This window comes from Eurosta solidaginis, chromosome 4, assembly GCF_040869045.1.
Source record: "Eurosta solidaginis isolate ZX-2024a chromosome 4, ASM4086904v1, whole genome shotgun sequence".
Lineage (NCBI taxonomy): Eukaryota > Metazoa > Arthropoda > Insecta > Diptera > Tephritidae > Eurosta > Eurosta solidaginis.
This window is the reverse complement of record NC_090322.1, coordinates 93,171,740-93,189,658: the sequence shown is the minus strand read 5'-3', so window position 1 is coordinate 93,189,658 and position 17,919 is coordinate 93,171,740. Positions and strand designations below refer to the sequence as shown.

Sequence of the window (17,919 nt, the reverse complement as noted above, 5' to 3'; positions counted from 1 at the left end):
ATGAGTGCATGATTGTATAGATGGAAAATACGGGAAAGCCGAAAAGAAAGTTTGACATGTAATGGTAAAAATTTTCCGTTTCTGGGTAACGTTCCTTACCACGGCGGTAGCTATAAGAAGGGGCAAAATGAGCCAACGGGCCAAAGTATTATTTCATCAGTGCCAGTGAATGTAAGTGGCAAGTGGTTAACAAAAAAAAAAAAAAAAAATAGTTTTTAGTGCGCGCTTCAAACCGAAAAAGCCTGTTTACTAAATTTTGTGGCGAAGTACCTTTTTTTAATTGTGTAGTACGCGGTGAAAAGTGTCTCGCGACCGCTAGAACCAGGCAAATCTGGTTTGCCAGCTAGCCCCGATCCTGACCGTTGCAGCAGAAATAAATTAGACCACAAAGGCTATCACCACCGCTAAAACCAGGTAAGTCTAATGGTTTCATTTGGCTTTGGATTTGTTTTTTTTCAACTTGGCATGCCCATTGGGAAGTTGGCTTCTATATAGCCAATTTTCCAAGCAAGCCAAAAGCAAACTTGCATGCATGTACGCACGCCTTCATACAGACATATGTATGTCGGTGAGTATATAATCACGCAGACAACAAAAAAAAAAAAAAGGAAAATAAAAATAAAATAAATTTAATGCTAGAAATGCTGCAAGCATAACGTTTTTTTTTTTTTGTATATTACCAGGCCACTTTTGGAAAGATCCACTGGGCACGGTTCTTGGCGGCGTACCGCCCCAAAAAAAAATACATTATACTTGGCGAAATACCGTCCGGCAACAACCACCACGCACTACACTACATTTTTAATTGGTAGCGCACTCCACAACAAAAACCACTACAGCACCTTTTTTTTTATTGGCAATATACGGCCGCAACAACCACAACAGGATTTTGCTTTATATTGGTGGCATAACGCTCAACATCAACTACGCCATTTTTGGTATATTGGCGGCGCAACACCAACCACAACCGGTATTTATTTTCTATATTGGCGATATACGGTCGCAACAACCACAACAGCATTTTTTCATATTGACGGCGTAACGCCCAATAACAACTACATCACATTGGCGACATACCGCTCAACACCAACTATACCATCCCCATTACATTGGCGACTCAACGCCAACAACATCACACTGGTGACATTCCGGCCAAAAACAATTGCCACACATCCACCAACACTACGTTCTATTTAATTCGTTGCATGCGCACACCACAACAACAACGGCAAAAGCACAATAGAATTGGCAACATCGATAGCACTTTTCACCGGCGGCATTGAGACGCAACCACAACAACAGCCACGCCAACACATATAACAAAAATCGCATACAATTTTAACAAAGCGGACAACCCGAGCAACTACAAGTATAAAAACGGTGGCAACAACCACAACCAAGTTTACGGCAATACTCGTACATTTATTGGGCTGGCTCAGCTGATTCTGATAACGAAAGCACCTATCAAACACCGGCGGAGGGAGGAGCTGTTCCAGAATCACATTTGGCCATAGTATTATGTTTGTATATATTTATATATTATAATATTTTTTTTATATTTTTTTATTTAAATACTATCATAGAGGGCATGATCTTCATGAGAAGGGGCAAAAGGGTCATTTCGTTACCGGGGCAAAGCATTTTGTTGTTAGGAGATATATAGTTTTCCTTTATAATTCAACTCCATATTTCAGGAATTAATGGTGGCACTCCTGCCTCCATCCCTTTTCTTTTTGTTCTACATTATACTTTTTTTTGTCATTTCCTCCTCGGTTTGACATTTCATTTTTTTTATCTTTTGGTATATTTATCTTCTACCATATACACATTTCTTTATTCACACATGTTTTCGGCTACCTATGGTAGCACTGCACCAACAAAAGAAAAAATTTTATTTTTTCTGAATTTTTGATTTTCACTTTTTTTGTATATGTTTTCTTTAGGAATTATTGGGAAAACCAATTCCAACATACCTTTTCTTTGAAACCCCGAGGTTATACACAATAGTGTGCCCTCCGTACCAAAGAATTTTTTCTGATTACACATTTTTTATTTGTATTATTAATTTTTGCGTTTCACCATCACGTTGGTAGAATTATTACTACCAAAGCACTCATTACTAAAGATCACTAGCGAGTGATCTTGGCTGAGTGATTGCGGGTGGCTAACGTGGGCGTGCCCTGTAGAATTGTATGCATGCTAGGAGTATTTCTTTTCAGCGTTTTCAGCAAAGCTACTCAACTGCAGCGGCGCCGTTGGATGAGAAGAGTAACTTGGTGAGTGTTTTGAGTGAAACATTATAATTTATCAAAATACACCTGTTTAGTTGTATGTACATGTGTTAGCACAGATTCCTGCTCTTGCAAAAATAGAACAGGAATTAGCAAATCAGAAAAATAAAAACAGATTGCAACGAACATATGTGCATGCATGAAAAACGTCACAAACGTACATTTGCACTTACATACATACCATTTGTTTTCATATACACATAAATTCCTTTCCTTTGATGACCTACTTTTGCTGTGTACATAATTGATCTTATGTTTACTTGAGCGGTTGCGGTAGATCAGGGATTAGGGTACTTGAATGTTTTTTTGTTCGCCCTCTTACTTTGTTTCATTTTAATTGAATTTGCAATTTTAGGATTTAGAATTAGCTCCTAGTAATAATATGGCATTAGGGTGGCCCTAAAAGTTTAAATTTTTTATTTGAGTTCAGACACTTTGTCTATTAGTCATAAGTATTTTGTATTGTATGGAATTTGAAATTTATCGACTTCTTCCTGCCTTCACATGAATTTGTAATGTTAGCTAGTAATAAGGTTCAGTATTATATTTGAGCATTTTTTTTACTTTGAGTAAATAGAAGTTTTAGAAATTGATACTAGTTAAGCCTTTTGGAATCCTTGGCAAATTATTTTGCAGTAAACTTTGAGTTCTCCTTTGAGTTCTTCTTCTGTCTCCTGATCGAAATACTCGCAATCAGATCGATCACGCTGTGATAGACGGACGGCATAAACGGACCTAAAATCGATTCGGACCATTATCTCGTTGCAGCCAAAATACGCACCCGCCTCAACGCGGCTAAAAACAAGGAACAAAAAACACAAGGAAAGCTAGACGTCGAAAAGCTTCAATCACAACATACTGCCAATGATTTCGCAACTCGACTCTCACACCTGCTCTCTGACGGCACAACTCACCCTGAAGGAATACAGGAGCAGTGGGAGCATATCTGCAAAGCACTTCATACTGCCGCCGAGGAAAAATTTGGTTACCGGCGGCCACGAAAAAACAACTGGTATGATGAAGAATGCCGCGTTGCAACCGAAAGAAAAGACGCTGCCTACAGGGCTACGTTAAAAGCGAGCGCGACAAGAGGATTGTGTGAACGCTATCGTGAGTTGAAAAGGGAAGCGAGACGCCTTTTCAGGAAGAAAAAAGCAGAAGCAGAAAGGCGTGAGTGCGAGGAGCTTGAGCTGCTAGCCACCAGGAATAACGCCCGAAAATTCTACCAAAAAATACGGCGACAGACGGAAGGTTTTAAGGCAAACTCCTGTAGGAATGAAAACGGCGACCTTGTAACTGATGTCCAGAGAGTGCTTAGATTATGGAGGGAACACTTCTCTGCTCTCCTAAATGGAGGCAGCCATTCACCGCGCAGAGATGAAGAACCCGATCCCGCAATCGATGATGATGGAATATATGTCCCCCCGCCCGATTATGACGAAGTTAGAATAGCAATAACCAGATTGAAAAACAACAAGGCCGTGGGCGCTGATGGATTGCCTGCGGAGCTATTCAAGTTCGGCGGCGAGGAGTTGGTAAGGCGCATGCAGCAGCTTCTTAGCAAAATATGGGCGGACGAAAGCATGCCCGACGGTTGGAATCTAAGTATTCTTTGCCCAGTGCACAAGAAGGGGGATACTGCAAAATGCACCAGCTATCGTGGAATCAGCCTTCTTAATATCGCATATAAGGTCCTTTCAAGTGTATTGTGCGAAAGATTGAAGCCCACCGTGAACCGGCTGATTGGACCTTATCAGTGCGGCTTCAGACCTGGTAAATCTACCATCGACCAGATTTTCACAATGCGCCAAATCTTGGAAAAAACCCGTGAAAAGAGAATCGACACACATCACCTCTTCGTCGACTTTAAAGCCGCCTTAGACAGCACGAAAAGGAGCTGCCTATATGCCGCTATGTCTGAATTTGGTTTCCCCGCAAAACTTATACGGCTGTGCAAAATGACGTTGAGCAACACCATCAGCTCAGTCAGAATTGGGAAGAACCTCTCCGAGCCGTTCGAAACTAAACGAGGTTTCAGACAGGGTGACCCCCTATCGTGCGATTTCTTTAATTTGATGCTGGAGAAAGTTATACTAGCTGCAGAACTTAACCGCACTGGAACAATATACCATAAAAGCGTGCAATTACTGGCATATGCTGATGACATTGATATCATCGGCCTAAACACCCGCGCTGTTAGTTCTGCTTACTCCAAGCTGGAAAAAGAAGCGGTAAAGATGGGTTTTATGGTGAATGAGGACAAAACGAAGTACCTGCTGTCATCGAGCAAAGAGTCAGCGCATATGCGCCTTGGCAACCACGCTACTGTTGGCAGCCATAATTTCGAAATAGTAAAAGACTTCGTTTATTTGGGAACCAGCATCAACACTAGCAACAACATCAGCACTGAAATCCAGCGAAGAATCAATCTTGCCAATAAATGCTACTTTGGACTAGGTAGGCAATTGAAAAGTAAAGTCCTCTCTCGGCGAACGAAAATCATACTCTACAAGTCACTTATCGTACCCGTCCTGCTATATGAGGCAGAAGCATGGACCATGACAACAGCAGATGAAGCGGCTTTGGGAGTGTTCGAGAGAAAAGTTCTTCGAAAGATTTATGGACCTCTACGCGTTGGCGATGGCGAGTACCGAAGAAGATTTAATGATGAGCTGTACGAGCTATACGCAGACATCAACATAGTCCAGCGAATTAAAACGCAGCGGCTGCGCTGGCTAGGCCATGTTATGCGAATGAAAGATGATGCTTCGGCCAAGAAAGTGTTTCTATCGGAACCCGCCTATGGAAGCAGAGGTAGAGGGCGGCCCCCACTCCGTTGGAAGGACCAGGTGGAAAACGATTTAAACTCCCTTGGTGTGACCAATTGGCGCCGGTTGGCGGAGCGAAGGGGCGACTGGCGCGCCTTGTTGGACGGCCATAACCGTTTAGACGGTTAAGCGCCAATTAAGTAAGTAAGTAAGTAAGTAAACTTTGAGTTCAAAGTTTGTTGAAATTATTGCACTTATTATTAGTTGGTAATTTGGAAACCAACAATTTTGTAAATAAATCATAAGAATTATGTTTGGATGAAATTTTAATATTTTCAATAATGCAGGGCTAAGTCGAATTTTGGTGTTGGTGCTGCGCTTGCGCGCGGTAAGGTAAGGTGAAGGTGAGTGATAGGGAAATGACTTATTGACGGATGGACAGACTTAAGTCAGGTTTGGGGGCACTGTAAGTAGATAGGAGTCAGCACAGTGCCCAAAGTGCGGTGCAAGTTGCACTGCAGAGGGAGGGTAGACTCCACCTGACAGGACAGGTCTTCATCTTTTTCCTCCATTTAACTTAGCTCCTCATGTTTATTTATATCTTTTTCAGCTTTTCCTTCCCTTTTTTTCATCATGCAGGTATGAACCCCAAATTTGTTCATGTGGCTGCGGGTGAGGTCGGTGGTGCAATACCCCGCCCAAGACGATGAGCTAGCCTGGGCCCGCAAGCATACCTGCTTGCCGCCGCTCCTCGCCACCAAAACGGTCAGCCACGTAACAAGATTGCAAGACTTCAAAAATTGCACTCAGCAACAATTTGCAAAATTTAAATTTAAACAAAAATTTTTGATTTATAATAAAAGAAATAAAAATAAGTGTTTCAGAAACAGCAACACTGGCACTATGGATTTGGGGATCTTCACGGTAGGCCTCAGGAACATGGTTTTGGGAACACGTCGTCAAGCGCGGATCTCTACAGTTGTCTCCGCCTTTAAGAAAATTCGCATAGGTTGGCACTCGAAGTCACTTCACCTTCATTTTGCATATTTATGGTTTTAACTCACGCATTTATTATTTTATTTTGGTTTTTGTTAGTTTATACTAACTTAGTGCAAAAAGTCACTATACTTCACATTTTAACTTTTTTTTCTTTAATAAATCTTTTTTAAATATTTTATCGCCAAAATATCAAAGACGTTTTCATTTCAAATGCCGGCAAAAGACTGACTTTTTCGGCTGCAATCAACATCAAGCTCAGCTCAAAAATTCTCGCTAACCTTGAACTAATGTTGAACTAGGACTAGCGGTATTTACTGCTATGGTTCCAGCTTAGTGCAATGTTAATCAATAAACAAATAGTAGGCATAGAAGAATTTGAAAAAGTATTCGGAATAGGTGACTGTAGCATTACGCTACTTAAGCAGACACAAAGTACGTATCGAAGAATTTACATATGTATGAATTAGGTATTCCTGAATTAAGTATGTATAAATTTGGTATTGACGAATTAGGTATACATGAATTTGGTGTTCATAAATTCGGTTTTCCTTAATGAGATAGGTCTTAACTAGGTATTTCTGAAATAGTTATTGCTGAATTAGGTATTTATGAATTAAGTGTGCTTAAATTAGGTATTCTACAATGAAGTATGCTTAAACTAGGTATTTCTGAATCAGGTCTGTATAAATTAGGTATATCTGAGTTAAGTATTCTTGAATGAAGTAAGTATGAACTAGATATTGACGAATTACGTTATACCGAAATAAGGAGGATTGAATTAAGTATTTTCGAGTTAAGCATGAGCGAATTAAATTATATTTAAATTGTATTGATTAGGTAGGCGCGAATTAGTTATAATTAAATTGATTACGAATTTATGAATTAAGCATTTTTACAATATGAATGAGCTATTTCGGTATATATACGGAATAAATATGAATTAATTTGGTAACGCGTTAAGTATGCGCCAATTGGGTTTTAACGAATTAAGTAAGTGGTGAACTAAGTATTTATGACTTTTGTCTTTTCGTATTAAATATTCACGAATTAAGTAGGTATCAAATAACTATTAACGAATTACGGTTTACGAACTAACTTCTGATGCCTTAACTATTGACGAATTAAGTCAAATTGAATTAGGTAATTTAGAATTAAATGCCTTAAATCAAACCCTGACGTAAAAAAAACTATAGTATTTTAAGCTGAACTAAAGTGGCCGACTGCAAAATGTAACGCCACAAGTACTTTAAGAAAAAAAATTTTTTTTTTCTTTGTTCTCAAAACTCGCCTGATTATCCCGCTATGGTTTATGTAGGTAGTTAATGTAACACCTACAATAATTATTCTATTGTGGCCATATCAACTTATGTAGAAAACAATTCGATACTCGAATAGCCCTGTAGGGTATATTTGACATGAACGCTACAATATGTAGGACACATGATGACACATAAGTGCATAACTGCCGTACAATTCAAAACCAAGTAACTCGACTTACTTGGTTTTTGAATTTTATGCATTTCCTAATTGTCCTTGATCTACTCTACATATATCTACTTTCAGATCCAATTTCTGACCCTTATTAAGGAAGATATGTCTATCGAAATTTCAATAAGTATATGTGCTGATATTAAGATAAAATACTATAGAAGAAACTTATATGGTTTTTGAATTGTACGGCAGACTTTGTTGTTTTTTATTTGGACGATAGACATGTGTTCTTTTGTAGTAGCGTCGTACATCGAAATACTCTTGAAGTTTGATGTGTAAAAATACAGGGGTATCTACATCAAAAAAGCGAATGTTGCGGTTCGAATATGGACTCGTCGGATATGGATTTCGTCGGGATTTCATTCGTTCGGTCAATGTTTTGCCTCGGCTTCAGTTCCATTTCGGTTACAGCTTTTAGTTTAAATTTCTATTCTGATTTTTTTTCCGTTTTCGGCCCCACCTTCGGTTTTGGCTACGGTTTTATTTTCGGTTCGGATTTTACTTTCCGTGCAATTTGCTTTTGGTTCCGTGTTCGGTTTCTGATACCATTTTGGTTACGGTTTCGAAGTCGGAATCGAAAATAAAACTAAAATCAAAATTAAATGCAAAATCAACATCGAAATCGGACTCGAAATTAAAAATTTAAACTGAATCCGATTTCGATAATCGACATATGTATGTATCTTACAGGGTCATAATCATGCTCATAAACAACTTACAGTCAGCAAAGATCTTTACACATCAAAAATACTTAGCGTAAATATAATGCAGAGCAGAAACTTTGAGTCTGTTTTTTCAGTGTGACAAAACCGACACCTGCATCCCTTTGCATTTACCTGTTCTCTTCTACCACTTAAAGAAGTAAGCCCTCTGCGAACTCTTCTTGGTCGTCCTCTAGGCATTATTATATTTTAAATATATGCAGGTACCTTGCTTTTCTTAAAACTCATAAATACACTTTCTAATTTGCACTGTTAACGTTGTTTTGAGTGTATTGTCAATTCCAATCGTAGCAGCTTAAATTATACGAATAAGGGAGTCAAAACAAAACAAAATTATATAAACACGAAATACATAGCAATGGAATAGAAGATCGCTCATAATTGGTGCAAGTTGCATGCTTCGACAAAAATCCAATAAAAGTTTCAAATGTACACACATATTTATGCACATCAGTGAGCTGCAATTATTCATCTTTTAAGGTTATTAGTGGACTAACCAAAAAATGAGTATTAGTGAGTATTAGTTCGTATGCAAACAAAGAATATCAATCACTTACATATATCCACTAACACACATTTACATAGTCTTGCTTCGTAAAATGAATAACCGCTCAAAAGTCACGAAGCAGTTCAGTACTCAATTGACTTATTGAGGAAGAAAGTCAACTGTGGTATACGAAAATACTAATTGGAATAAGTAAAACTAATAGTGCAATAACATGAATTAAGTCATATCAGTCTTCTGACGCTAGCAACACAACGATATACACGAAACTAAACTGAATACAGCGCCAAAGTAAAACCGATGACAAACGAAGTATACAGTGTATTACACACGAAATCAAAGTGCTACTGAGTTTAATACTAGGTACAAACACACGCCATATTGGCAATTTATACCATTTGGGCAATTTATTACGCAATTTATCATATAATAAATTGTAATAACAAATTGCCAATTTAAAAAAAAAAATGCGTAATAAATTGTTTCAAACTGTAAATACAACCTTGTAAAGTGTGTTTATTGAGTAGATTTAAACGTCAGCTGCGCATGGCTCAACTATATGGTTGGCTCATCTCATCAGCTGATATTATTTTTTTCATTTCACTGGAGTAGGAATTGTCAAAAGAGGATGGCAAACTCAAAATGAAACCAAAACATTGAACACATTATCTTACAACACACAAAAATTTTAAAGTTTTATGTTTTCATTCCATTCCATTCACCTAATTCCAACACGCACATTTTGACATTCTGAACACAGGTATGTTGTTGCTGTAGAGATGAGCCAACTGGCCATCAAATTACTATTGTGTAAGCTAAATTGAGTTGTATGAACACCACTCAATTTGAATTGATATTGCCTCAATTTATTTTTCTGTTTGAACATAGCATAAGCGATTATGACATCAGTTTATACTCAACAAAGTCATATATGTATGAGACATATGTGTTACGGGGTACTCGTATGGATTTGACTATTTGTATATATACTTATATCGGCGCTTGAAAATTACAAATTGATTAATACGGTGAGATTTTTGAATAAGTGAAATACCCATATTTTCTTTATAAGAATACTTCATTTACTTCGGATTTACATAAATGTTATGGTCGCGCTGCTTCGATTTGGCGCTCTGACAGCGCGGCGTTTGCCTTGCCACTTTGAAGCGACCAAAGCGTTGGTATAATCTTCAAAGCATTTTGTTCGGATGAAAAGCAACCCAAAGGGGCTCTCGTTAGGGAAGTTTTCGCATATTCTCGACCGCGCTGGTTATATTTTCTTTGCGAAGCCTGATTGCCGAAGTAATAAGTCCACAATTATATATGTAAGACACATGATTCAATCACAAGAGGTTTGCTCTGTAGAATAGAACTGATATCCATAGACAATAGGATTTTTTTTGAGCTTATTTATGAAGGTTTTTCTACTCAGATTGTAAAGAATAACTTAACTTTTTGTTCCACTTTACTTTTACTTTTGGTTAAACCATGTAGGCTACTGAGTGGAACATCGCCCTATCTCGAATGCCGTTTCGAAAATGCCCAATCTCAGAAACCTTTCCAAAAACGCCTTATATCAGATTTTGTTTGAAGAACGCCCTATATCAGAATTGGGTTGAAGAACGCCCTGTCTCAGAATTTCTTAAAATGGCCTCAATATATGTATTTGGGGCAAAGCCGTTAATGAAAAAAAATTCTATGATGTGCGTTCTTCAATCGAATTCTGAGTTAGAGCATTTTTGAAAGAAATTCTAAGACGGGACGTTGTTTAACTGAATTCTGAGAAAGAAAATTCTTATATAGGGCGTTTTGAAACATATTTTGAGGCAAGGCAGTTTTGAAACGGCAGCCCAAGTAAGGTGATATTCCAGTTATTCGTTCATATACGGCTTTATCCTCTTCAAAAGGCAAAGGCTTCCTTAACCAATTTAAATTTTTATAGTTTTCTGCAAATATACTCATCAAAAGCTTTTTGATGTATATTTCATTTCTGTACGTATTGTAGTTTAGCCTAGCTAAGCGTTGTGTTTTAGAATAATACTATAGATAGAAGAATAGAAGATAGATGACACTTTGACAACGCCATAAGGTAACAACGAAACGCCTTGCCTTTCTTCGCTTTGAAGCTACCAAAGCGTTTGTGTGAATCGGCCATTATAAAATGAAAATTTAAATTAGATAAATATGTATTTCTTCTGCGAACTATTAATTCTTATAGAACATAATTTGTGAACACTGGCTCGAGGTCAGGTGTATTAAAAAACACAACGGTTTTTGTTTTTTCCCGATATATTTCAATCTCCTTCGGAGATCGTCTTCAATGGCTACAACAAATATTGTACAACGAATTTTCAATAAATATATTAAACACTATAATTAACATATATATACATACATATATCAATTCAATTTTAATTGTTATCAGCAACTGCTTAGTTAGCTGTGCAATTTCGAACTGAGTTTCCAAGCGTCTACTAAGTGCCGATATATGTGTGCGTAGTTTTCTACGTCAACTTTGTAATTTAGTCTCTTATTTGATGGTGTATTTGTAATATGTAGCATTTCCAATGTGTACCTTTTATTAAAATTGCTTTCGCTCTGTAATATGCTCACAGCATCAAAATCTGGTCGGTGGCCGCTCTCCGCACAGTGGGCCGCTAGTGCAGTTTTTTGTGTATTATCAGATGTTCTACATTTTATATCTGATCGATGGCCTGCTATTCTTGTTTTAAGTTTGTTTTTTGTTGTACCTACATATATCTTTTCATATTTATCAGTTTTTGTATTAGTCCTGGTGGGAAACCGTTAATTTTTAGGATTTGTGTTGTCCGCTTTTTGTTTTCCGAGTGGAACATTGTATCGCTAGTGTCTAATACCCGATAAAGTTTTTTGCCGTGTTAATTATCATGCTCCTCGGATGTTTAGATTTGACGACGTAGGCTTTTGATACCAATTCAATTCAATTTATTACCGCTTTTGCATACCAAAGAGTCCAGGAAGGGTAACCTATTATCCACTTCCAGCTCCGTCGTAAAATTGATGTTTTTATGGTATGAGTTTAGTAAGGCCTTTTTTTCCAACTCATCCTCTTTAACTATTGCAAAGACGTCATCTACATATTTCGTAAGACATCTCGTGTTGGTCACTTTCATCAGAATTTCTTCATTGATGATATCAGTTATTATCGGTAATGCCGGGGATCCCATCGGAAGTCCTTTCAATTGTGTATAAGTTTTGTCTTTATGCTTAAAATATCTGTTTTCCGAGACACAAAATGTCACTATACTTCGTTATATTCGACGTATCTCAGAAACTTTGACGTCGATGCGGCACGGGTTGATGCTAATATTTTTTGATAAAACTTCTAGAACATAATTTTTTTGTTCAAAAGAACATTTTAGAGGGATCCTGCATGGTAAAATCCGAGAAATAAAATGTTAGTATAAGATAAGGACTAGCCTAATGCTCGTGAAAAACTTTCATTTGATATATATTTCGTTTACGTACGTATTGTAGTTTAGCCTAGCTAAGCGCCGTGTTTTAGAATAATACTATAGCAGGATTGAGTCATTTTGAAATAAAACAAATCAAAATAAAAAATAAAAAATTATTCATCATTTTAAATTTTTTGATTGATGAATAAAAAGTTATTTTTTATTCAAGAATTTTTGAATAATGAATAACATTTTATCGTTATTCAAAATATCCTGAGTGATGATAATCGGTCATTCTTATTTTTGTAAATTTTGAGTAAAGAGTTGAGTTATTATTTGTTATTTAAAAAATATGGAATAACAATAAAATTTAAATTTTTATTCAGTTATTCAAAAATAAAAAAGTAAACCCTCGAGATGCCCTGAAAATATACCCATATGCATAATCAGTGCGCGTGTGGTTCTGAAGCTTCTGAGTGTAATATTGAGATGATTTTGGGGAGTATTCGCGGGGTTTTGGGGGTCATTTGGACGTAATTTCTGGGACACCCTGGAGATCCTCCCGGGGTTTCTTTGGGTAAATTTTTTGGTAATTTCAGGGACTCCCTCGGGGTCGCTGGGCTATCGGAAAGGATAAAATATTCGAACTTATATGACAAGGAAAACGTACGATTAGCTTTTACGTACGACAATACGCTCCGGTGCATTTCAGCAATGTTAGGGATAAAATATCCAAGTATCACAAGTCCGATGTGGTATACAAGATTCCTTGTAAGGCGACGGGTCTCACTTATGCCAGAAAGTATATGTAGAGACTACAAAATCTAAACTTAAGACAAGGATATCCGCTCACAAATCAAGTATAAAATTCAAGAATAATTTTTCGGAAAACAAAACAGCTTTAACATCACATTGTAGAGATAGAGGGCATTACCCGGACTTCGAAAATGTCACCGTCTTGGAAGAAGAGAAAAATTACAATAAAAGATTCATTTTAGAAATGTTACATATATTAGTCACACCTAATGACAAGAAAATTAATTTTTAATCCGACACTTCTAATTGGTCATATGCATACCGCAACCTTATAAAAAACAACAGACACCCCTAATGCATTTTTCATAAACATATATATGTATGTATGTACATGCATATTTACACCATCGTCTTAGTGACCACAACACCAACGCTAGGATGCTCAGCTGAATCGTTACTGTTTTGCCGTCTTATGTATTGACGTTTTCCAATATTTTTTGTTTACAAAAACTGTTCTTTAGTTTGTTTATATTTTCTGTTTTATTATGTTCAATACCTTTGTTACATATAATTAGTGTTAAACGATTTAGTCTTCTAATCACAGTTGAAGAAGTAAGTATGTAGTGATGTTTTGGTTTCAAAATTGTTTTTTTGTGTATAAAAAAAGGCTTTTTCGTTTTGTGTATTTCTAGCTCCTGATGATGAATTCAGACTGAATTCGAAATAATGAGTGAAAATAAATTAATACAAAAAAATATTCATTTGTTTTATCTAAAACCGGCGTCGAGCTTATTAAAATTTTAAAATATTAGATTTTATTTAATAATTTGGGAAGTATTTAAACAACGTAGAATCAGGACTATCGTAGGAGTGCGGGTTCAAATCCCACTCCCGGGAGAAAAGGCTTTGAAGAGATTTACAGAAGAGATTTGTTTAAATATTTCCCAAATTATTAATTAAATTATAAAATTAAAAATTGCTTCAAATAAATGTTTTCATACATTTAAAGCAATACGGGCAATCCCCGATTAAATCATTTTAAAATATTAGTTTTTGTAAATGAAAATTTTAGATATATCAAAATGAAAGTTTTTGATATAATAAATTTATATACTTTAAACCTCAAACAAATAATTTTTGAAATATCAATTTGAGTGTTGATATATTGGCGATCCTGTGAACCTACGAATCTGTTCTACCATTAACACAATACATTTAATGATCCTACCAACCAACAACACGCTGTTGCAAAAAATAAAAAATAAATGCGGACTTTGCCTTCTATTTGTGTTTGTTGACCGCTTGATTAGCAGCAGTGACGGTGAGCAATAAAAATTACAAAAAAAGTAAGAAAGAAAGCCACAAAAGCAATTACACACACACACACAGCGATTGAAATCAATCGAACAGATGGACGTCTTTGGACAGTAAACAGGCAAGCAACCAGACTTATAAAGCTTATGTACATATATGCGAAAGTGTATGTAATGAGATCGTGGAGCGGTAGAATGGAAGACCAAAATTTGTTTAATGCAGTTGTTAGTGTACAACAAATATTTGTGAGCTTGGAATAAAAGCTTTAACATTGGTAAAAAACTGGTTATAAAGTTAAAACAACAACTAAAACTACTCAGTTATAACAACGAAAGAGTGCTTCACTAAAATATGTAAAAAAAAAAACTAAACAAAAAATTGGTAAAATATTTTTTTTTTTGCTCTTTAAACCTGCGATAAGATAAAAACACTACACTGCCGAAGTGCGATTGAATTGAAATTTATGTCCATTCTTTGTGATCGTAACAAGTTTAAAAAGTTAAGAGCAAACAAAATAGCAATTGCTTAAAAGTGCACAAAATAAACTAAAATTATAACAAAATACAATTTTTATTCAAAAATTAGAACAATAAATTTCTGCAAAAGCGTGATACTAGGCGCTATAAGCCACAGTAATTATCTTATCAGCTCACCTACATAGATTCATTAAATGACTATCATTAAATGTACACTGCGTCAACGTTTCATCAAGCAATATCGTCATATTGTATGCCATTTGCTGGAAACATTCGTAGCCTTTAACGTCCTCTGCACAAATTAGAACACCATTAGATATTTTAAAGCCATTGCACCATCAAGCAATTTTTTCAACAATCAACAAAATTATTTAAATTCAACAATAAAATTATTCAATAATTCAATAAAATTAAAAATATTAATTTAAAATAATTTCAACTTTTTCTAGATACAATTTTTATTTTAATATTAAATTAAAAATGTTTTCAATTATAATTTAAATAAAAATTTGAAAATTTTAAACCTTTTAAATTTTCAAATTTATTTTAAATTTATTTTTATATTTTAACTATTTTTATATTCATATTAACTTCCTTTCCAAACAAATTTAAAAATATTTTATAGTTTTTCAAATATTTTAAATAAATATTTTCAAATAAATTGATATCTTTCAAAATATATTAACATGCTTTCTCGTTCACCCATACGCACTCGTACAATCACACATTCTGAAAATCAAAACAATAATAATACAAACAACTCAGTGAATCAAGAGGCAACACGAAATTCAATTACAATACCAAAATATTCCTTCTACTAAATAAATCAAATTATCCCAGTTTGGGCAAGAATGTCATGATGCCTGCTTTTTACTTATTAAAGGACAATTTGAAACTAATAATATCACTGATGATAATTTAGAGTTTCAAAATTTTCTACCAAATGTTACCCTTCAACGACATTACTAACCCTCCTGCTCTTTTCAATAAATATAGAACAATTAAAAAGATTTTATGCGAAAGATTTTCTCTTAGTGAAGAAAAAAGATTAGAAGAATTATTCTCAAAAACTGAACTTGGTGATCGTTCACCATCTGAATTATTCAGATTTACGAAATTATTTATAAGTTGTGACTCCATTGTTAGCCAAGAATTATTCTTTTAATTGTAGATTCGTAAATTGCCACAAGAAATACAAATTCATTAGACTTCCAGTAATAATCAAAACAGAGATGAAATTGTTATTTTGGTTGACAAACTTTTTGATTTTGATTTAATCAACAAACCTCATTCTTCCAAATCTCCTGTAGTTTCGAGTATAAATAATAATATTTTAGAACAATGCTTTAAAAATTTAACTGAATTAACTACGGCTATTTATTAAAATTTAAATAAAATTTCTATTGATGTTAATCAATTACAAATCCGCTCTAGATCTAAAGAAAGAAATAGATCTAAATCTCGAAATTTTTCAAGATCCAGAAAATTTTTCTAAAAATCGAAATTTTAATTCACATAATATTTGTTGGTATGAAAAAAATTTAAGAATAACGCTCTAAATGTATACCCCCATGCAATTTTTTTATCAAAATCATAATTCAAATTCCGAACAAAATTTATGAAACAATCCATTATGACGGTGACGGATAATGGAACTATTATTAAAACTATTCATATTTGATAAATTTAACAAACTTAATTTTCTTATTGATACCGGCGTAGTTGTATCTGTTATTCCCTCTTCAAAATTCAAAATTTACAAAAGCGATTCAGATCTTTCATTAACTGCAGCTAACGGTTCTTCAATCGAAACTTTCGGTAAAAAACTTCTTAAAATTAATTTAGGTTTAAGAAGAGGTTTTGAATTTCCCTTTATATTGCGAATATTGATACACCTATTTTAGGAGCAAACTTTTTAGAGAAATTTGGAATTATTGTTAATATGAAAAATAAAGAAATTGTGGATTCTACAACAAAAATTAGGGTTTCTGGATCTTGTGAATTTTCTGATATTTTCTCACTCAAAATTCCTATTATCGAAAATAAGTTTTCAAAATTATTTAATGAATTTCCGTCTATTACCTGTGAACCAGATTACACTAAAGAATTGAAACACCATACGGTTCACAGGATAGAAACAAAAGGTGGTTTACCATTTTCGAAACCCAGACGTCTTGATCCAATCGCACTTTAAATTTCTAAAGCTGAATTTGAATTTCTAGTTAAAACAGGTATATGCAGATCATCAAATTCTCCCATTGCATCTCCTCTTCATCTCGTTCCTAAAAAAGAACCAAATGATTGGAGGCCTTATGGAGATTACCGAAGACTAAATTTTATTATTATACCAGACCATTATCCTTTACCACATATTCATGACCTGGCAATTTTTTCAAAAATTGTCTTAATAAATCTAAATTGATCAAAATAGCAATTACTACTCCATTTGGCGTTTTTGAGTTTATACGTATGCCATTTGGTCTTCAAAACAGTGCTCAAACATTTCAACGTTTTATTAACCAAGTATTTTCAGGTTTAGATTTTATTTTTGTTTACATTGATGGCATACTTGTTGCTAGTGATAATGAAGTTCAACATATTGAACATTTCAAATCTGTATTTCTGTTGAAATTCTATTTATGTGGCAACTCTGATATTGATTTCAACTTGTAATCGCATTTGCTTGCGAACTCTTTCTTTATATTCGCCATTTTTCTAATGAATATTTATTGTTCTAACCGATGTTGAAGTCAGTCGAAATATACGTTCTTTTCTGTTCAGAAGAGCGGTGGTTTTTTTTATTTTAATCAGAAGAATTCCAACAGGTTATGGGCTCAGCCTCTACATAAAGTGCTAGGAAAAATTAACAATTCCTCGTTTTTTAATGTTGAGAAGTTGGACGAGTCCAACTATGACGCCTGGTGCGTTCAAGTGAAAAGTATACCTGTGTACAAGGAGCTCTGGGATGTGGTCTCAGGTGCACTTATGCAGCCAGCCAGGACCCGAAGAAGCTGAACAAAAAGGATGGAAATCGAGTGATGAGAAGGCTATGGCAACAATTGTGTTAAGCCTAACGCCAATACAAATTGCATACGAGAAGAAATGCAAAAATGTGGCGGACTTTTCCTTTGGTTTTGCCGAGGTTGGCCTAGTCCGTCCAGGG

At 35.2% G+C, this 17,919-nt stretch overlaps 1 protein-coding gene across 1 annotated transcript in view; it reads left to right on the top strand.

Annotated features, from left to right (window-relative positions):
* Positions 1-17,919, top strand: part of Rbcn-3A (Rabconnectin-3A) — a 2,573,828-nt gene that overhangs the window by 675,503 nt on the left and 1,880,406 nt on the right. The window contains exons 15-16 of the mRNA XM_067779516.1: positions 684-1,186; positions 17,188-17,425. Coding sequence (XP_067635617.1) covers positions 684-1,186; positions 17,188-17,425 — 741 coding nt within the window. The remainder of the gene's footprint in view (positions 1-683; positions 1,187-17,187; positions 17,426-17,919) is intronic.